Genomic DNA, 17,555 nt, shown 5'->3' on the forward strand with positions numbered 1-17,555 from the left:
TTGTGATTATGCCTTCACAATTCTTCCTGCGATGCGTCGTTTCTGCAGCTAAAGCTCTCAAGGCCATAAAAACGTCGTTCACCCTGAACAGTCCGGCAGGTGCCCTGAGTGATGCTGCCTGGTTGAATTTTACTCTTCCCAGCCAATGCCACTCCTGACCTGATCTGATTCCCTGCACATGCCTTCAATCAACAGTATAAATGAATCACACGGGTTCACTTTGCACAGTTCAATGATGTCAGCTCATCCTAATGTTAGGAGTGGTGCATTTGCGTCATGGCCAAGAGCGGCCCCAGCCTTGTTGGTCCCATCAAATCGAAGCTACCTGCTTCCAACACGCGCATCCGTGTGAGTTGTCTAACACAGAACAGGATTCTGTGCAAAACACTGTGGGGTTAATTCTACGGTTACCGTGTCCCCGCTCCAAACCTCCCTTTAGTGTGGGAGATGGTGGGAGCTCCTCCAAATATTGTGGATGTCCAGATGAGGCACGTTGATGCTGTGAAATAGAACAATTATTGTTTCAAGTCTCTGGTGTCAGAGCAATGTGCCACACTACCAAATGTGTGTGGCTATTTTTTTACTTCCTGCACTAACCTCTCTGACGCTGGTCATTAGCATTTAATTAGAGGCAAATTTCTGCTTGACAACCATACCCACGTAAAAGTGACTGAAACCTAGTTTTCCTTGGACATATACAGGCAGCAGATAGTTAAGGTCATCCGTAAAGGCTAGATTGAACCACATTTCTGTAAAAAGGCCAGAATCGAACCCACTGCCGCAGCAGGAGAGTTTTCACAATAGTTATGCTGAAGTCCTTTGAAGGGTTAAATCTGCTGCAATATTTGGCCAAAATAATGTAATGCTTGGAGCCAAGCTGTGTTTGGACAGATGACTCTAGATAAACTCAGACCTGCTCCAAGCAAGATCTGATCTAAACACAGAATACTGAAGGGCTAACCACTTCCCATTGCATAGAGTTTGTACTCCAAGAATAACAGTTAAAACACACAAACTACTGATCCAAGCAAAGAATGTTCCGGATTATCTAGCGCTGAATAGCCAGAATGTTGAACACAGGCAATTCCCCAGGCGCATGTCATTCAGACACAGCAGCACAGTTACAAGGCTAATCATGCTCACATCTAATAATTGAGTGCGTTTCAGTTTTCCTGTTACTCGTGCGAGCTGAATGAATGAATGTTTAAGGGGCCTGAACACGTGGGTTGACTAATTGGCTATTTTTATCTTCAATTTGGAGAAAACCTGGTCTAATGTTTCTTGGCAATCAAGCCAAGTGTTAGTAAAAGTTTGGTAATCGAAGATTTTTATATAAAAATTGAACATTTGCCCAATTTAAACTTCAACTTCGACCATTTTACAGTAGATTGGGAAAACTAAAATCTTGCATTTCTAGAGCTCCTTTCACACTCAGGATGTCCCGAAGCCTTTCCCAACCAATGCCGCATTTTTTGAAGCACTGTTACAATGTAGGAAATGCCAATTTGCACACAGCAAGATCCCATAGGACCAGCAAAGTGATAATGACCAGATAATCTGTGATGTTGGTTGAGGGTTAAGTATTGTAGATTGATATCCTAGGTATCATAGCATTTACAGTGCAGAAGGAGGCCATTCGGCACATTGAGTCTGCATAAGCCCTTGGAAAGAGCACCCTACCCAAGCCCATGCCTCCACCCTATCCCCGTAACCCAGTAACACCTAACCTTTTGGATATTACGGGGCAATTTAGCATGGCCAATCCACCTAACCTGCACTTCTTTGGACAGTGGGAGGAAACCGGAGCACCCAGAGGAAACCCACGCAAACATGGGGAGAAAGTGCAAACTCCACACAGACAGTCACCCGAGGTCAGAATTGAACCTGGAGCTGTGAGGCACTGTGCCACCGTGCCACCTTTGATTAGGACACTAGGGACAATTGTTCTTCTTCAAATAATGTCATGAAATTATGGGCAGCCCAGTAGCACAAGTGGCTAACACTGTGGCTTCACAGCGCCAGGGTCCCAGGTTCGATTCCCCACTGGGTCACTGTCTGTGTGGAGTCTGCACGTTTTCCCCGTGTCTGCGTGGGTTTCCTCCAGGTGCTCCGGTTTCCTCCCACAGTCCAAAGACGTACAGGTGAGGTGGATTGGCCATGATAAATTGCCCTTCGTGGCCAAAAAGGTTAGGAGGGGTTATTGGGTTACGGGCATATGGTTGAAATGAGGGCTTAAGTGGGTAGGTGCAGACTCGATGGGCTGAATGGCCTCCTTCTGCACTGTATGTTCTATGAAATGTATTGTGTTCCATATTCCTGATGGAGTTTGGGAAATTGGCTTCATGGCGCCAAAACCAGGTCAAAAAGCCATCAATATTTCACTGGTGATTGAAAACCTGAGGTGATTTACCAACTTCCCATATCTAGCAAGGAATCTGACTCACTTGGAGCATGTGTTGGAGTGTGCCCCACACCCCAATCTGACCATTAATTTAAAGAGTTGACTGATGTTGCTCCCCAAAATTTCTGCTACATGCTCACAATGGCTGAGACGCCTCAGAAGGAGTACAAAATTGGGATGTTACTCGTATGGTACCTTGTGATGGAGTGTCTGTCCAACCAGGCGAGTAGGATTGTAAAACCAGAAGGAAGTCTCACACATTCCAATAAGGCTTACACATTACACGTGGACCTTGTTCTAGAATTCCCTCCCATTTTTCTATATTGTTTTGAAATATTTATCCTGCTGCAGTACAGTTCCGTGAGCACTGATGGTACTTTCCACTCAATGAAATAATTTAATTTTAATATTCACTGCCTGAATGTGTAGCTCTGTTTTATGTAAAGTCTCTTCACTAAAGGTGAAGGAGTAAAAGGTGAATTCCATGCCTTGCCTCTTTTAGGTTCTTCAGTACAAGAAGCGTTGTGGTGAGCTGGAACAGCAGATCTTCGAGAAGACGTCTGAGTCAGAACAGCAGAATGTATCAGTGAGTATAAGCCACTAATATTTCTTGGATAGAGATCGGCCTTGGTAAAAATCTCATTGTTCAAGCCAAGAGAGAATGTCTGACTTGGTGTGCTCCTGTATGTATATACTTCTTGCCAGGGTAGACGTTAATGAAATGAAAATCGCTTATTGTCACGAGTAGGCTTCAAATGAAGTTACTGTGAAAAGCCCCCAGTTGTCACATTCTGGCGCCTGTTCGGGGAGGCTGATATGGGAATTGAACCGTGCTGCTGGCCTGCGTTGGTCTGCTTTAAAAGCCAGCGATTTAGCCCTGTGCTAAACCAGCCCTTTAGTGGCTGGGTAGGACCAATAGGTTGGCCTTTTCATGTGACAGTATAGCTCTGTCAGAGAGTCTGAAAGAGTGAACAGCAGAGAAGCAATGTGGGTGGTATGGTGGAGTGGAAGAGTGAGCTAAACAAAGTACCGAAGAGGGAAAGGCTGAAGAAGTGAGATAAAATGAGGAGACTGAATGAGGACTGAACACATGAGGAAGGAGGAAGAGAGACACAGGCAGTTCTTTACTAGAAACATTGTGTCTTTAACATAGTGAATCTCTCCAGCTGCTTCACGGAGGTTTATTGAAAGATCTTTGAAGATATAACAGACAGGGTGGACAAAGGGGAACTAGTAGATGCAGTGTATTTGGATTTCAAAAATGCATTCTATAAGATGCCACATAAAAGGTAACTGCCCAAACTAAGAACTCACAGTATTGACCATAATGACTTAGCATGGATAGAGATAACGATCAGGAAACATCAGAAAGTCAGGATAAATGGGTAATTTTCAGATTGGCAACTGTGACTAGTGAAATGTTGCAGAGATAGTGCTGGGGCCTCAGCTATTTATGATTTCATAATGACTTTGGATTGACCGTATTGTAGCTAAATTGCTAATAGTACAAAGATAGGCCAGAATGCAAGTTGTGAGGTGGATACAGAGTCTGAAAAGGGATCTGGTTAGGTTAAGCAAATGGGCAAAATTGTGGCCAAATGACATAATGGACAGCATTCCGCAGTCCCCGAGATGCACGTTTCTCGGCGGCGCGCCATTAGCTTGTGGTGGGATCATGTACTCCCGCCGCTTGTCAATGGCATTTCCCATTGAAGCCACCCCACGTCGCCGGGAAACCCACGGCGGGGTAGCGTTGCCAGCGGCAAAAGAGAATCCCAATGGCCGGAGAATTTTGGCCGTTGTATGAAAGTGTGAGGTTGCCCACGGCAGGAAGAATAGAAAAGCTGAATATTATTTTAATGGAGAGAGACTGCAGAATGGTGCAGTACAGAGGGGTCTACCCATTCTCTACATGAATCCCAAAAAGATAAGATGCAAAAGCAGCAAGTAATTAGGAAGGCAAATAGAATATTGACCTTTATTGCAAGGGGGATGGAGTATAAAAATCGGAAAGTCTTGCTACTGGTGAGATGGAACCTGGAGTGCTGTGTACAGTTTTTGTCTCCTTACTTAAGCAAGATTTTACTTGCATTGAAGTGGTTCACTAGACTGATTCCTGGGATGAAGGGGTTGTCTTGTGAGGAAAGGTTGAGTCTATCATTGGAGTTGAGAATGAGAGGTGGTCTTGTTAAACAGCAATGGAGTGAGGCAAAGAGCAACACAAAAGCTACACAGGTATGTATGTTTAGGTTAGTGGTTTTCCATTCAGGTATCATCCAACTGTGGAGCTCTTCTTGCCTCTGCCGCACTCATTAATGCAAAAGTAACATGATTACCAAACCCACACTTGTGTAGTCTCTGTGTCAGGCGCTATCCTTAATTTCAGTTACAGACTCGCTTAGAAACAACAGAATCTCGCTTGAGGAGGACAGAGTATGAGCACAGCACTGAACTGGAGACCACCCTCATTCGCCTGGAGGAGGAGCAGCAGAGGTGAGCAACGTTTGTTCTGTGTTACTCATCAGTACCTGGAGCTCTTGCCAATCCTATTCACCTGCTGTGACCTCCAGCTTATATTGTTTCCATTCGAAAGAAATTGAGCAAAAAGGAGAGCAAAAAGGAAAGGGAAAGGTTGCATTAATCAGGTTTAAGCGCCTCAGACTGTGCGATGTTAGTGCATGGGCTGGAAAATTTTCCAATTCATTGAACCTTGTGCATCTCAAGGCAAAGTATGAAGAAAGCTTCCGATACACTTCCTCAAGCTGCGGCTTCATTGCGACCTCCAGTGAGCAACTCTTTTGCATCTGTATGATATCTTTATATTTCTTACACCAAGGCTTATCTGCGACTTCTTGAGTAAGACTGTTAGCTACAATGAGTCGCAGAACTGTTACGGTGCAGCAGGAGCCCATTTGACACATCATGGGCTGATTCTCCGACCCCCACGCTGGGTGGGAGAATCACGGGACTGCCGGGCGAATCACGCCATTCCGCCCTGGCGCCCCCACGTGATTCTCCCACACCCCCCAAAATGGCCTGTCGCCTTTTGCGACAGGCCGCTCGGAGAATCGGCGCTCACCGTTTCTAATGGCGATCGGCGATTCTCCGGCCCGGATGGGCCGAGTGGCCTGCCGAACCCGACCGGTTCACGCCGGCACCAACCACACCTGGTCGCTGCCGGCGTGAACATCCCGCGACCGCTGCATGTGGGGCCTGTGGGGGGTGGAGGGAGGATCGAGCACCACGGGCGTGCTCAGGAGGTGTCTGGCCCGCGATCGGTGCCCACCGATCGTTGGGCCGGCGTTTCTAAAAGACGCAGTCTTTTCCCTCCGCCGCCCCGCAAGATCAAGCCGCCATGTCTTGCGGGGCAGCGGAGGGGAAGATGGCAACCGCGCATGCGCAGGTTGGCGCCGGCCAACCTGCGCATGCGCGGGTGACGTCACTTAGGCGCCACCGGCCACGTCATTCCGGGCGCGCCGCTTTGATGCAAGCGTCAAGGCCCGGCGCGCGAAATTCACGCGCCGCCGCTCCTAGCCCTTCCCAAATAGGGGGCGAGGAGTGGCCTCCGGGTTTCACTCCGACGTCAGCTGTTTGTCTCCCTTTGGGAGAATTTCGCCTCATGTCTGCACTGCTCTCCAAATTATCCCCCTAACCCTGCACATTGTTTCCAATCAAATAATCATCTCATGTCCTCTTGAATGCCTCAATTGAATCTGCCTCCACCACACTTTCAGTTTTTTCTAATATCACATTTGCTTCTTTTGTAAATCACTTTAAATCTGTGCCCCCTCATTCTTGATTCTTTTGCGAGTGGGAACATTTTCTCATGATTTTGAACATCACTATCAAATCTTAGCCTTTTTCTCCCCAAGGAGGAAAGTCCCAAACTATCCTGGTATCTAAGTTTCTCATTCCTGGAACCATTCTTGTAAACTTCGTCTGTAATCTCTCCAATGCATTCACACCCTTTCTGTTGTGTGATGCCCAAAACTGTGCACAATACTCCAGCTGAGGTCTAGCCAGTGCCTTGTATGAGTTCAGCATAACCTCCTTACTCATGTACTCTGTGCCCGTGTTAATAAAGCCCAGGAAACGGTATGCTTTATTATCTGCTCTCTCCACTCATCCTGCTACCTTCAATGTTCTATGTACATATACACCCAGGTCTCTCTGATCCTTCACCCCTTAATAACTGTAGCACTTATTTTATATTGCCCCTCCTTGTTCTTCCTTCCAAAATGCATCACCTCACTCTTCTCCACATGGTACTTCAATTGCCAGGTGCAATGTCATTTTGAAGTTCTGCACTGTCCTCTTCACAGTTCACAATGCCTCCCAGATTTGTGTAATTTGAAAATGTTGATATTGTCCCCTGCACACCAAGATCTAGATCATTAACATGTATTTATCACGAAAAGCAATTCTAACCCCTGGAACTCCAATACAAACGTTTCCTCCGCCCAAACAAATATGCATTAACCATTAATCTCTGCTTCCTATTATTCAGCCAATATTCTATCCATGTTGCTACTGTCCCTTTTATTCCACTTACTGAGAGATCAGAATTGATTTTGAGGCAATATGGCATGATATTCCCATACCAGGAAGAAGCTGGATTGACAGAGCCAAACCTCATTCACCTAGGTATCTTTGAATCCCTTTACAACAATTCTTCCAAATCTGTATTTTTGTAAATGTACTTACGGGATGGGGGCATCTCTGGCTCGGCCAGCATTTATTACCCATCCCTAGTTGCCCTTCAGAAGGTGGTGATGAGCTGCCTTCCTGAACCACTGCAGTCCCTGTGGTGTAGGTATACCCAACAGTGCTGTTAGGGAGGGAATTTCAGGATTTTGAATTAAGTGACCGTGAAGGAATATTGATACATTTCCAAGTCAGGATGGTGGGCAACTTGGAAGGGGATCTTCTAAGTGGTGGCATTCCCAGGTATCTTATGCCCTTGTTCTTCTAGATGGTAGTGGATGTGGGTTTGGAAGGTGTTGTCTAAGTCTAATCTTGGTAAGTTCCTGCATTCCATCTAATAGATGGTACACACGGCTACCACTGTTTGTCAGTAGTGGAAGGATTGAATCTTTGTGTAAGGGGTAGCAATCAAGCGGGTTGCTTTGTCCTGGATGGTGTTGAACTTCTTGTTGTTGGAGCTGCCCTCATCCAGGCAAGTGGGGGGTATTTCATCACATTCTTGACTTCTGACTAGTAGGTGGTGGACTGGCTTTGGGGAGGTGAGTTACTCACAACAGGATTCCTGGCCTTTGACCTACTTTTATGGACACAGTATTTATGTGGAAATCCAGTTCAGCTTCTGTTCAGTGGTATCCCTGAGGCTGTTGTTAGTGGGGTTTCAGTGATGGTAATGCCATTGCAGTCAAAACAAAGGAAGATTGTCCCACCCAGTCCCAGAATGTGAAAGGACAGTGTCTGACCCACTGTCCCACCCAGTCCCAGAGTGTGAAAGGACAGTGTCTGACCCACTGTCCCACCCAGTCCCAGAATGTGAAAGGACAGTGTGTGACCCACTGTCCCACCCAGTCCCAGAGTGTGAAAGGACAGTGTCTGACCCACTGTCCCACCCAGTCCCAGAGTGTGAAAGGACAGTGTCTGACCCACTGTCCCACCCAGTCCCAGAATGTGAAAGGACGGTGTCTTACACACTGTCCCACCCAGTCCCAGAGTGTGAAAGGACAGTGTCTGACCCACTGTCCCACCCAGTCCCAGAATGTGAAAGGACAGTGTGTGACCCACTGTCCCACCCAGTCCCAGAGTGTGAAAGGACAGTGTCTGACCCACTGACCCACCCAGTCCCAGTGTGAAAGGACAGTGTCTGATCCACTGTCCCACCCAATCCCAGAGTGTGAAAGGACAGTGTCTGATCCAGTGTCCCACCCAATCCCAGAGTGTGAAAGGACAGTGTCTGATCCAGTGTCCCACCCAGTCCCCGATTGTGAAAGGACAGTGTCTTACACACTGTCCCACCCAGTCCCAGAGTGTGAAAGGACAGTGTCTGACCCACTGACCCACCCAGTCCCAGTGTGAAAGGACAGTGTCTGACCCACTGTTCGACCCAGTCCCAGAGTGTGTAAGGACAGGACTGACCCACTGTCCCACCCAGTCCCAGAGTGTGAAAGGACAGTGTCTGACCCACTGTCCCACCCAGTCCCAGAGTGAGAAAGGACAGTGTCTGACCCACTGTTCGACCCAGTCCCAGAGTGTGAAAGGACAGGACTGACCCACTGTCCCACCCAGTCCCAGAGTGTGAAAGGACAGTGTCTGACCCACTGTCCCACCCAGTCCCAGAGTGAGAAAGGACAGTGTCTGACCCACTCTCACACCCAGTCCCAGAGTGTGAAAGGACAGTGACTAACCCACTGTCCTACCCAGTCCCAGAGTGTGAAAGGACAGTGTCTGACCCACTGTCCTACCCAGTCCCAGAGTGTGAAAGGAATGTGTCTGACCCACTGTCCCACCCAGTCCCAGAGTGTGAAAACAGTGTGTGACCCACTGTCCCACCCAGTCCCAGAGTGTGAAAGGACAGTGTCTGACCCACTGTCCCACCCAGTCCCAGAGTGTGACAGGACAGTGTCTAACCCACTGTCCCACCCAGTCCCAGAGTGTGAAAGGACAGTGTGTGACCCACTGTCCCACCCAGTCCCAGAGTGTGAAAGGACAGTGTCTGACCCACTCTCACACCCAGTCCCAGAGTGTGAAAGGACAGTGACTAACTCACTGTCCTACCCAGTCCCAGAGTGTGAAAGGACAGTGTCTGACCCACTGTCCTACCCAGTCCCAGAGTGTGAAAGGAATGTGTCTGACCCACTGTCCCACCCAGTCCCAGAGTGTGAAAGGACAGTGTGTGACCCACTGTCCCACCCAGTCCCAGAGTGTGAAAGGACAGTGTCTGACCCACTGTCCCACCCAGTCCCAGAGTGTGACAGGACAGTGTCTAACCCACTGTCCCACCCAGTCCCAGAGTGTGAAAGGACAGTGTCTGACCCACTGTCCCACCCAGTCCCAGTGTGAAAGGACAGTGTCTGACCCACTGTCTCACCCAGTTCCAGAGTGTGACAAGACAGTGTCTGACCCACTGTCCCACCCAGTCCCAGAGTGTGACAGGACAGTTTCTGACCCAGTGCCACCCAGTCCCAGAGTGTGACAGGACAGTGTCTGACCCACTGTCCCACCCAGTCCCAGAGTGAGAAAGGACAGTGTCTGACCCACTGTCCCACCCAGTCCCAGAGTGTGAAAGGACAGTGTCTGACCCACTGTCCCACCCAGTCCCAGTGTGAAAGGACAGTGTCTTACACACTGTCCCACCCAGCCCCAGAGTGTGACAGGACAGTGTCTGACCCACTGTCCCACCCAGTCCCAGAGTGTGACAGGACAGTGTCTGACCCACTGTCCCACCCAGTCCCAGTGTGAAAGGACAGTGTCTTACACACTGTCCCACCCAGTCCCAGAGTGTGAAAGGACAGTGTCTGACCCACTGTCCCACCCAATCTCAGAGTGTGACAGGACAGTGTCTGACCCACTGTCCCACCCAGCCCCAGAGTGTGAAAGGACAGTGTCTGACCCACTGCCCCCCCCCCCCCCAGTCCCAGAGTGTGAAAGGAATGTGTCTGACCCACTGTCCCACCCAGTCCCAGAATGTGAAAGGACAGTGTGTGACCCACTGTCCCACCCAGTCCCAGAATGTGAAAGGACGGTGTCTTACACACTGTCCCACCCAGTCCCAGAGTGTGAAAGGACAGTGTCTGACCCACTGTCCCACCCAGTCCCAGAGTGTGAAAGGACAGTGTCTGACCCACTGACCCACCCAGTCCCAGTGTGAAAGGACAGTGTCTGATCCACTGTCCCACCCAATCCCAGAGCGTGAAAGGACAGTGTCTGATCCAGTGTCCCACCCAATCCCAGAGTGTGAAAGGACAGTGTCTGACCCAGTGTCCCACCCAGTCCCCGATTGTGAAAGGACAGTGTCTTACACACTGTCCCACCCAGTCCCAGAGTGTGAAAGGACAGTGTCTGACCCACTGACCCACCCAGTCCCAGTGTGAAAGGACAGTGTCTGACCCACTGTTCGACCCAGTCCCAGAGTGTGTAAGGACAGGAGTGACCCACTGTCCCACCCAGTCCCAGAGTGTGAAAGGACAGTGTCTGACCCACTGTCCCACCCAGTCCCAGAGTGAGAAAGGACAGTGTCTGACCCACTGTTCGACCCAGTCCCAGAGTGTGAAAGGACAGGACTGACCCACTGTCCCACCCAGTCCCAGAGTGTGAAAGGACAGTGTCTGACCCACTGTCCCACCCAGTCCCAGAGTGAGAAAGGACAGTGTCTGACCCACTCTCACACCCAGTCCCAGAGTGTGAAAGGACAGTGACTAACCCACTGTCCTACCCAGTCCCAGAGTGTGAAAGGACAGTGTCTGACCCACTGTCCTACCCAGTCCCAGAGTGTGAAAGGAATGTGTCTGACCCACTGTCCCACCCAGTCCCAGAGTGTGAAAACAGTGTGTGACCCACTGTCCCACCCAGTCCCAGAGTGTGAAAGGACAGTGTCTGACCCACTGTCCCACCCAGTCCCAGAGTGTGACAGGACAGTGTCTAACCCACTGTCCCACCCAGTCCCAGAGTGTGAAAGGACAGTGTGTGACCCACTGTCCCACCCAGTCCCAGAGTGAGAAAGGACAGTGTCTGACCCACTCTCACACCCAGTCCCAGAGTGTGAAAGGACAGTGACTAACCCACTGTCCTACCCAGTCCCAGAGTGTGAAAGGACAGTGTCTGACCCACTGTCCTACCCAGTCCCAGAGTGTGAAAGGAATGTGTCTGACCCACTGTCCCACCCAGTCCCAGAGTGTGAAAGGACAGTGTGTGACCCACTGTCCCACCCAGTCCCAGAGTGTGAAAGGACAGTGTCTGACCCACTGTCCCACCCAGTCCCAGAGTGTGACAGGACAGTGTCTAACCCACTGTCCCACCCAGTCCCAGAGTGTGAAAGGACAGTGTCTGACCCACTGTCCCACCCAGTCCCAGTGTGAAAGGACAGTGTCTGACCCACTGTCTCACCCAGTTCCAGAGTGTGACAAGACAGTGTCTGACCCACTGTCCCACCCAGTCCCAGAGTGTGACAGGACAGTTTCTGACCCAGTGCCACCCAGTCCCAGAGTGTGACAGGACAGTGTCTGACCCACTGTCCCACCCAGTCCCAGAGTGAGAAAGGACAGTGTCTGACCCACTGTCCCACCCAGTCCCAGAGTGTGAAAGGACAGTGTCTGACCCACTGTCCCACCCAGTCCCAGTGTGAAAGGACAGTGTCTTACACACTGTCCGACCCAGTCCCAGAGTGTGACAGGACAGTGTCTGACCCACTGTCCCACCCAGTCCCAGAGTGTGACAGGACAGTGTCTGACCCACTGTCCCACCCAGTCCCAGTGTGAAAGGACAGTGTCTTACACACTGTCCCACCCAGTCCCAGAGTGTGAAAGGACAGTGTCTGACCCACTGTCCCACCCAATCTCAGAGTGTGACAGGACAGTGTCTGACCCACTGTCCCACCCAGCCCCAGAGTGTGAAAGGACAGTGTCTGACCCACTGCCCCCCCCCCCAGTCCCAGAGTGTGACAGGACAGTGTCTGACCCACTGCCCTCCCCCAGTCCCAGAGTGTGAAAGGAATGTGTCTGACCCACTGTCCCACCCAGTCCCAGAGTGTGAAAGGACAGTGTGTGACCCACTGTCCCACCCAGTCCCAGAGTGTGAAAGGACAGTGTCTGACCCACTGTCCCACCCAGTCCCAGAGTGTGACAGGACAGTGTCTAACCCACTGTCCCACCCAGTCCCAGTGTGAAAGGACAGTGACTAACCCACTGTCCTACCCAGTCCCAGAGTGTGAAAGGACAGTGTCTGACCCACTGTCCTACCCAGTCCCAGAGTGTGAAAGGAATGTGTCTGACCCACTGTCCCACCCAGTCCCAGAGTGTGAAAGGACAGTGTGTGACCCACTGTCCCACCCAGTCCCAGAGTGTGAAAGGACAGTGTCTGACCCACTGTCCCACCCAGTCCCAGAGTGTGACAGGAAAGTGTCTAACCCACTGTCCCACCCAGTCCCAGAGTGTGAAAGGACAGTGTCTGACCCACTGTCCCACCCAGTCCCAGTGTGAAAGGACAGTGTCTGACCCACTGTCTCACCCAGTTCCAGAGTGTGACAAGACAGTGTCTGACCCACTGTCCCACCCAGTCCCAGAGTGTGACAGGACAGTTTCTGACCCAGTGCCACCCAGTCCCAGAGTGTGACAGGACAGTGTCTGACCCACTGTCCCACCCAGTCCCAGAGTGAGAAAGGACAGTGTCTGACCCACTGTCCCACCCAGTCCCTAGAGTGTGAAAGGACAGTGTCTGACCCACTGTCCCACCCAGTCCCAGTGTGAAAGGACAGTGTCTTACACACTGTCCCACCCAGTCCCAGAGTGTGACAGGACAGTGTCTGACCCACTGTCCCACCCAGTCCCAGAGTGTGACAGGACAGTGTCTGACCCACTGTCCCACCCAGTCCCAGTGTGAAAGGACAGTGTCTTACACACTGTCCCACCCAGTCCCAGAGTGTGAAAGGACAGTGTCTGACCCACTGTCCCACCCAATCTCAGAGTGTGACAGGACAGTGTCTGACCCACTGTCCCACCCAGCCCCAGAGTGTGAAAGGACAGTGTCTGACCCACTGCCCCCCCCCCCCAGTCCCAGAGTGTGACAGGACAGTGTCTGACCCACTGCCCTCCCCCAGTCCCAGAGTGTGACAGGACAGTGTCTGACCCACTGTCCTACCCAGTCCCAGAGTGTGAAAGGACAGTGTCTGACCCAGTGTCCCACCCAGTCCCAGAATGTGAGAGGACAGTGTCTGACCCACTATCCCATCCAGTCTCAGTGTCTGACCCCAGTTACAGACCACTCCTGCAATCGTGTTATACCAATCTTATCTGACTTGCAAATGAGTTTATGTCTACTCCATCGATTAGTGCCTTCCACACTGTAGGTTGAGGCCCTTGTAACAGCCAAAATGGGGGTCTGTTTGACCTCAGCATTGAGTTCACATGGCCCTGCTAAGCTCAAGTTTCCCTCGTTTGTGAATCACAACCAATCCTCTTTCCCCTAATGGCAGAAAATTGGATTGGCCAGAATTGCTAGGCATGACTCACAGCGCCAGGGAGCAGGGTTCGATTCAGGCTTTAGATGACTGCGTGATGTTTACACGTTCTTCCTGTGTCTACATGGATTTCTTCCGGGTGCTCGGGTTTCCTCCCCCAGTCCAAAAATGCGCAGGTATGTGGATTGACCGCGTTAAATAGCCCCTTAGTGCCCAAAGATGTGCGGGTTTGGTGGGTTTATGGGGTTACAGAGGATAGGGAGGGGCAGTGGGTCTAGGTAAGGTGCTCTTTTGGTGGATCGGTGCAGAACCGATGGGCCAAATAGCCACCTTCTGCACTGTAGGAATTCTGCTGATTCTATGGACTTCCACATCCAGGCCCCGCCTTTCATTTTTAATGTCTGGGCGAATCTGAAAATTCAGCTCTGCCAGTCTTTCGACAGGAAGGAGCAGTGCTCCGAAAGCTCGTGTTTGAAACAAACCTGTTGGACTTTAACCTGGTGTTGTAAGACTGTGCTCACCCCAGTCCAACGCCGGCATCTACACGTCAAGTCTATCGACTGTCAGCACAGTTGTTCCGGTCATTGTTTACTGGCGTGAAGGCTCTGGGCGGTCTTGAAATGAAATGAAAAATGAAAATCGCTTATTGTCACGAGTAGGCTTCAATGAAGTTACTGTGAAAAGCCCCTAGTCGCCACATTCTGGCGCCTGTCCGGGGAGGCTGGTACAGGAATTGAACCGTGCTGCTGGCCTGCTTGGTCTGCTTTAAAAGCCAGCGATTTAGCCTGGTGAGCTAAACCAGCCCCTTCCCAGTAAATCAGCTTCACTGTCCCCACAGCAGTGCACCATCCAGACGTATTGTCAAGTGGTGTTCGGTGCAAGTCATATGAACCCCCTCTTTCAGTACTCCATTTACAAATTAAACAGACAGTCCCCAAAACATAAAACTTTGTTAGCTGAGTATTTGTAACATTCACTAACTTAAAACCAGTGCTGTCCTGTGTGGGTGACACCTGGCTGCAGGTGGCGTTGGAATCTGGCCACTCGAGAATATTTTCTACTTGGCTCAGAGTTTCTGCTCCAGTGTTGCGCTTGGCTCTGGGGCCTGCCTAATGGCAATGAGTGGGAAGTGGTTTAATACACAGCTGTTGGATTGAGATTCGTGTTTATCTGGAGTTGACTGTACCAGTATGTGCCTGCCTGCTGTCCTAACTTTTACCTACCAGCCGAGACTCGTCTCGGATTTGAGTTACCACCCTTGTTGCACACTTGTAGAAGCATTTTTCTAAAAATCACATGGCAGAGGTCTTTGAATTTCATTCTGCCCCCTTTCACTCTTAGCTTTCGCCCCATAATTATCTGGTAAATGTATTATAACTTAACATTGTGTCATTTTGGGCCACATGGAAGCACTCTTCTGAACTAGAAAGGAGCTGATAACCTGAGCTTGCACCGAGGGAGTGCTAAGAAGTGTCACCTTTCAAACAAATTGTCAAAGTTTGTTCAGATTAAAAGATCCCACTGTATAATTTGAGGAAGAGCAGAGTTGATATTCTTCTCTCAACCTGGACTGCCAGCAAACAATTAACTAATTCATTCACCTCACTTTTCAACAAAAAAATTGTTCTTGGCATATGGGCATCGCTGGCTTGGCCAACATTTATTACCCACCACTAATTGCCCTTCAACTGAGCGCGAGGCCATTTCAGAGGGCATCTTTTCAAATAATCAGCCACATTTCTGCAGATCGGGAGTCATATGTAGGCCATATTTTCTTCTTCCCAAAGGGCATTAGGGAACCGGATGTTTTTTTTTGTGACAATCGACTTTTTAATTCCAGGTTTTTATTGAATTCAAATTTTGCCATCTGCCATGGTGGGATTCGAACCTAGATCCCTCGAGTATTACGCTGGGTCTCTGGATTACTAGTCCAGTAACAATGGGCGGAATTCTCCGACCCCCCGCAGGGTCGGGGAATCGCCTGGGGCCGGCGTAAATCCCACCCCGCCGTGGATGGAATTCTCCGCCACCTGGGAATCGGCGGGAGCAGGAATCACGCCCCGTCGGTCGGCGTGCCCCCCGCAGCAATTCTCCGTCCTGTGATGGGCCGAAGTCCCGCCGCTGTCAGGCCTCTCCCGCCGACGTGGTTTAAACCACCTCTGTGCCGGCGGGATTGGTGACGCGAGTGGGCTTCCAGGGTCCTGGGTGGGGGGGGGGGGGCGATCGGGGCCCACCGATCGGCGGGCAGGCCAGTGCCATGGGGGCACTCTTTATCTTCTGCCACCGCCACAGCCTCCACCATGGCAGAGGCGGAAGAGACCCTCCCTACTGCGCATGCGCCGGTGGTGACGTCAGCGGCCACTGACGCTCCGGCGCATGCGCGGACTCACGCCGGCTGGCGAAGGCCTTTCGGCCAGCCCCGACACCGGACGGCGTCGTGCCAAAGGCACCAGTCGGCGGAGCGGGAGCCACTCCGGCGCGGACCTAGCCCCTAAAGGTGTGGAGAATTCCGCATCTTTGGGGAGGCCCGACGCCGGAGTGGTTGGCGCCACTCCGCTACGCCGGGTAGGAGAGAATTTCGCCCAATATCATTACGCCACCACCTTGCCTCACTCCGCCCTCAGTTCGGTTATTGTCGAATCTTGTATAAAAAGTAGAAAAAGTGGCATGACAGCAGTAACTGCACTTTAAAAGTAACTTATGAGATATTACAACTTTAGGCATGTGAATGCATTCTATTTCTATAGTAAACAGGATTAAATTTAATTGTTATTTTCCCTGTGGAGGAACCATAGGTCAAAGTGATCAAATTTTATGAATAACCTCCAAATGAGGTAATCACCAATAAGATCCCACTTTCTGTACTTTTTGTTTTATTATGAATTGGAACCTAATGCATATTAAGCATGAACATTAACAGGCAAAATATATTTTAAATATAAAGTTAAATTTAATTTTAAATAGTCAGCACAACAAAGATACTTCTTACACAGTCATACATATCACTCCCCACAGACATGTGATTCCATGTGCACTTCCAAAATTTTTAAACTCAGCCTCTGTTATATCGGGGGCTGAATTCCCCGATTCCCAGACCCCGGCTTGGGTACAGTGGTGTTTTACTCCAGAAAAAATGGCACAACAGCTGCACCTATTCCAGGACCATGGGGAGGGGGGGGGGGGCTAGCAGCCACGCTGGGTAAAGCTCCCGGCTCCCAGGCCAAAAATGGCTGGAGAATGGCCGTGCCAGTGGCCGCTTGCGGACCCAGATTGCCAAATAATGATCCCCAGTAACCCCCTCGGCACCCCTGGACCACCCCAATCAGTCCCTCCAGCCCTAACCGAAGCCCCGCTGGCCAGCGGCATGGCTCCCCCCAACTGTGATGGCACTGGACACAGTCTGCAGCCGCCACGCGGGGTCAATGAAAGAAAATAGTATAAGTGTTCCGCCCGGTCGGGAACTCGGCCCATCGTGGGCGGAGCATCGAGGGAGGGGCTTCCGATGACGCACCCATGCCTTTCCAATGGCGTGTGACACGCAACGCGGTGACGCCATTTTGGAGAGGGCAGAGACTCGGAAACCAGCATCAAATCGGCGGCGCCCCCGATTTGGGCGTCGGAAGTGATTCTCAGCCCAATCGCCGATTGCGATATCCGTGTCTTGTCAACGGAGAATCCCGCCCAGGATCTCTCACTTTTTCCCACTCAATTCAATCAGCCCTTGAATCGTATTCATTAGCAGCCATATTCGATCTGAGGTCTCCGAAGGTAGTCACTACCCAAACAGTGCCCTCCTGCAGAACCTCCTTAGCTAGGTTCATAACAGTCTTGATGTGACGGATTCCCTAGAGACTCCTTTATTCCATCTCTTTAATTAACCCCATTCAACAGTCTGGTAAACTCTGTCAAAACTCAGCAGCAATAAAATTGTCCAATTTACAATCCCTTTTCTAACCTTGCAGTAGGCGTTCTGTGCTGTTTAATTGTATTACACACACAGATCCT

General features: G+C 50.5%; 1 protein-coding gene across 1 annotated transcript in view; it reads left to right on the top strand.

Moving 5' to 3' along the window:
* crocc2 (ciliary rootlet coiled-coil, rootletin family member 2) overlaps nucleotides 1–17,555 on the top strand; it is a 328,062-nt gene that overhangs the window by 117,767 nt on the left and 192,740 nt on the right. The window contains exons 5-6 of the mRNA XM_038817133.1: nucleotides 2,904–2,987; nucleotides 4,788–4,894. Of these exons, the coding sequence (XP_038673061.1) occupies nucleotides 2,904–2,987; nucleotides 4,788–4,894 (191 nt within the window). The remainder of the gene's footprint in view (nucleotides 1–2,903; nucleotides 2,988–4,787; nucleotides 4,895–17,555) is intronic.

This window comes from Scyliorhinus canicula, chromosome 13, assembly GCF_902713615.1.
Source record: "Scyliorhinus canicula chromosome 13, sScyCan1.1, whole genome shotgun sequence".
Taxonomy (NCBI): domain Eukaryota; kingdom Metazoa; phylum Chordata; class Chondrichthyes; order Carcharhiniformes; family Scyliorhinidae; genus Scyliorhinus; species Scyliorhinus canicula.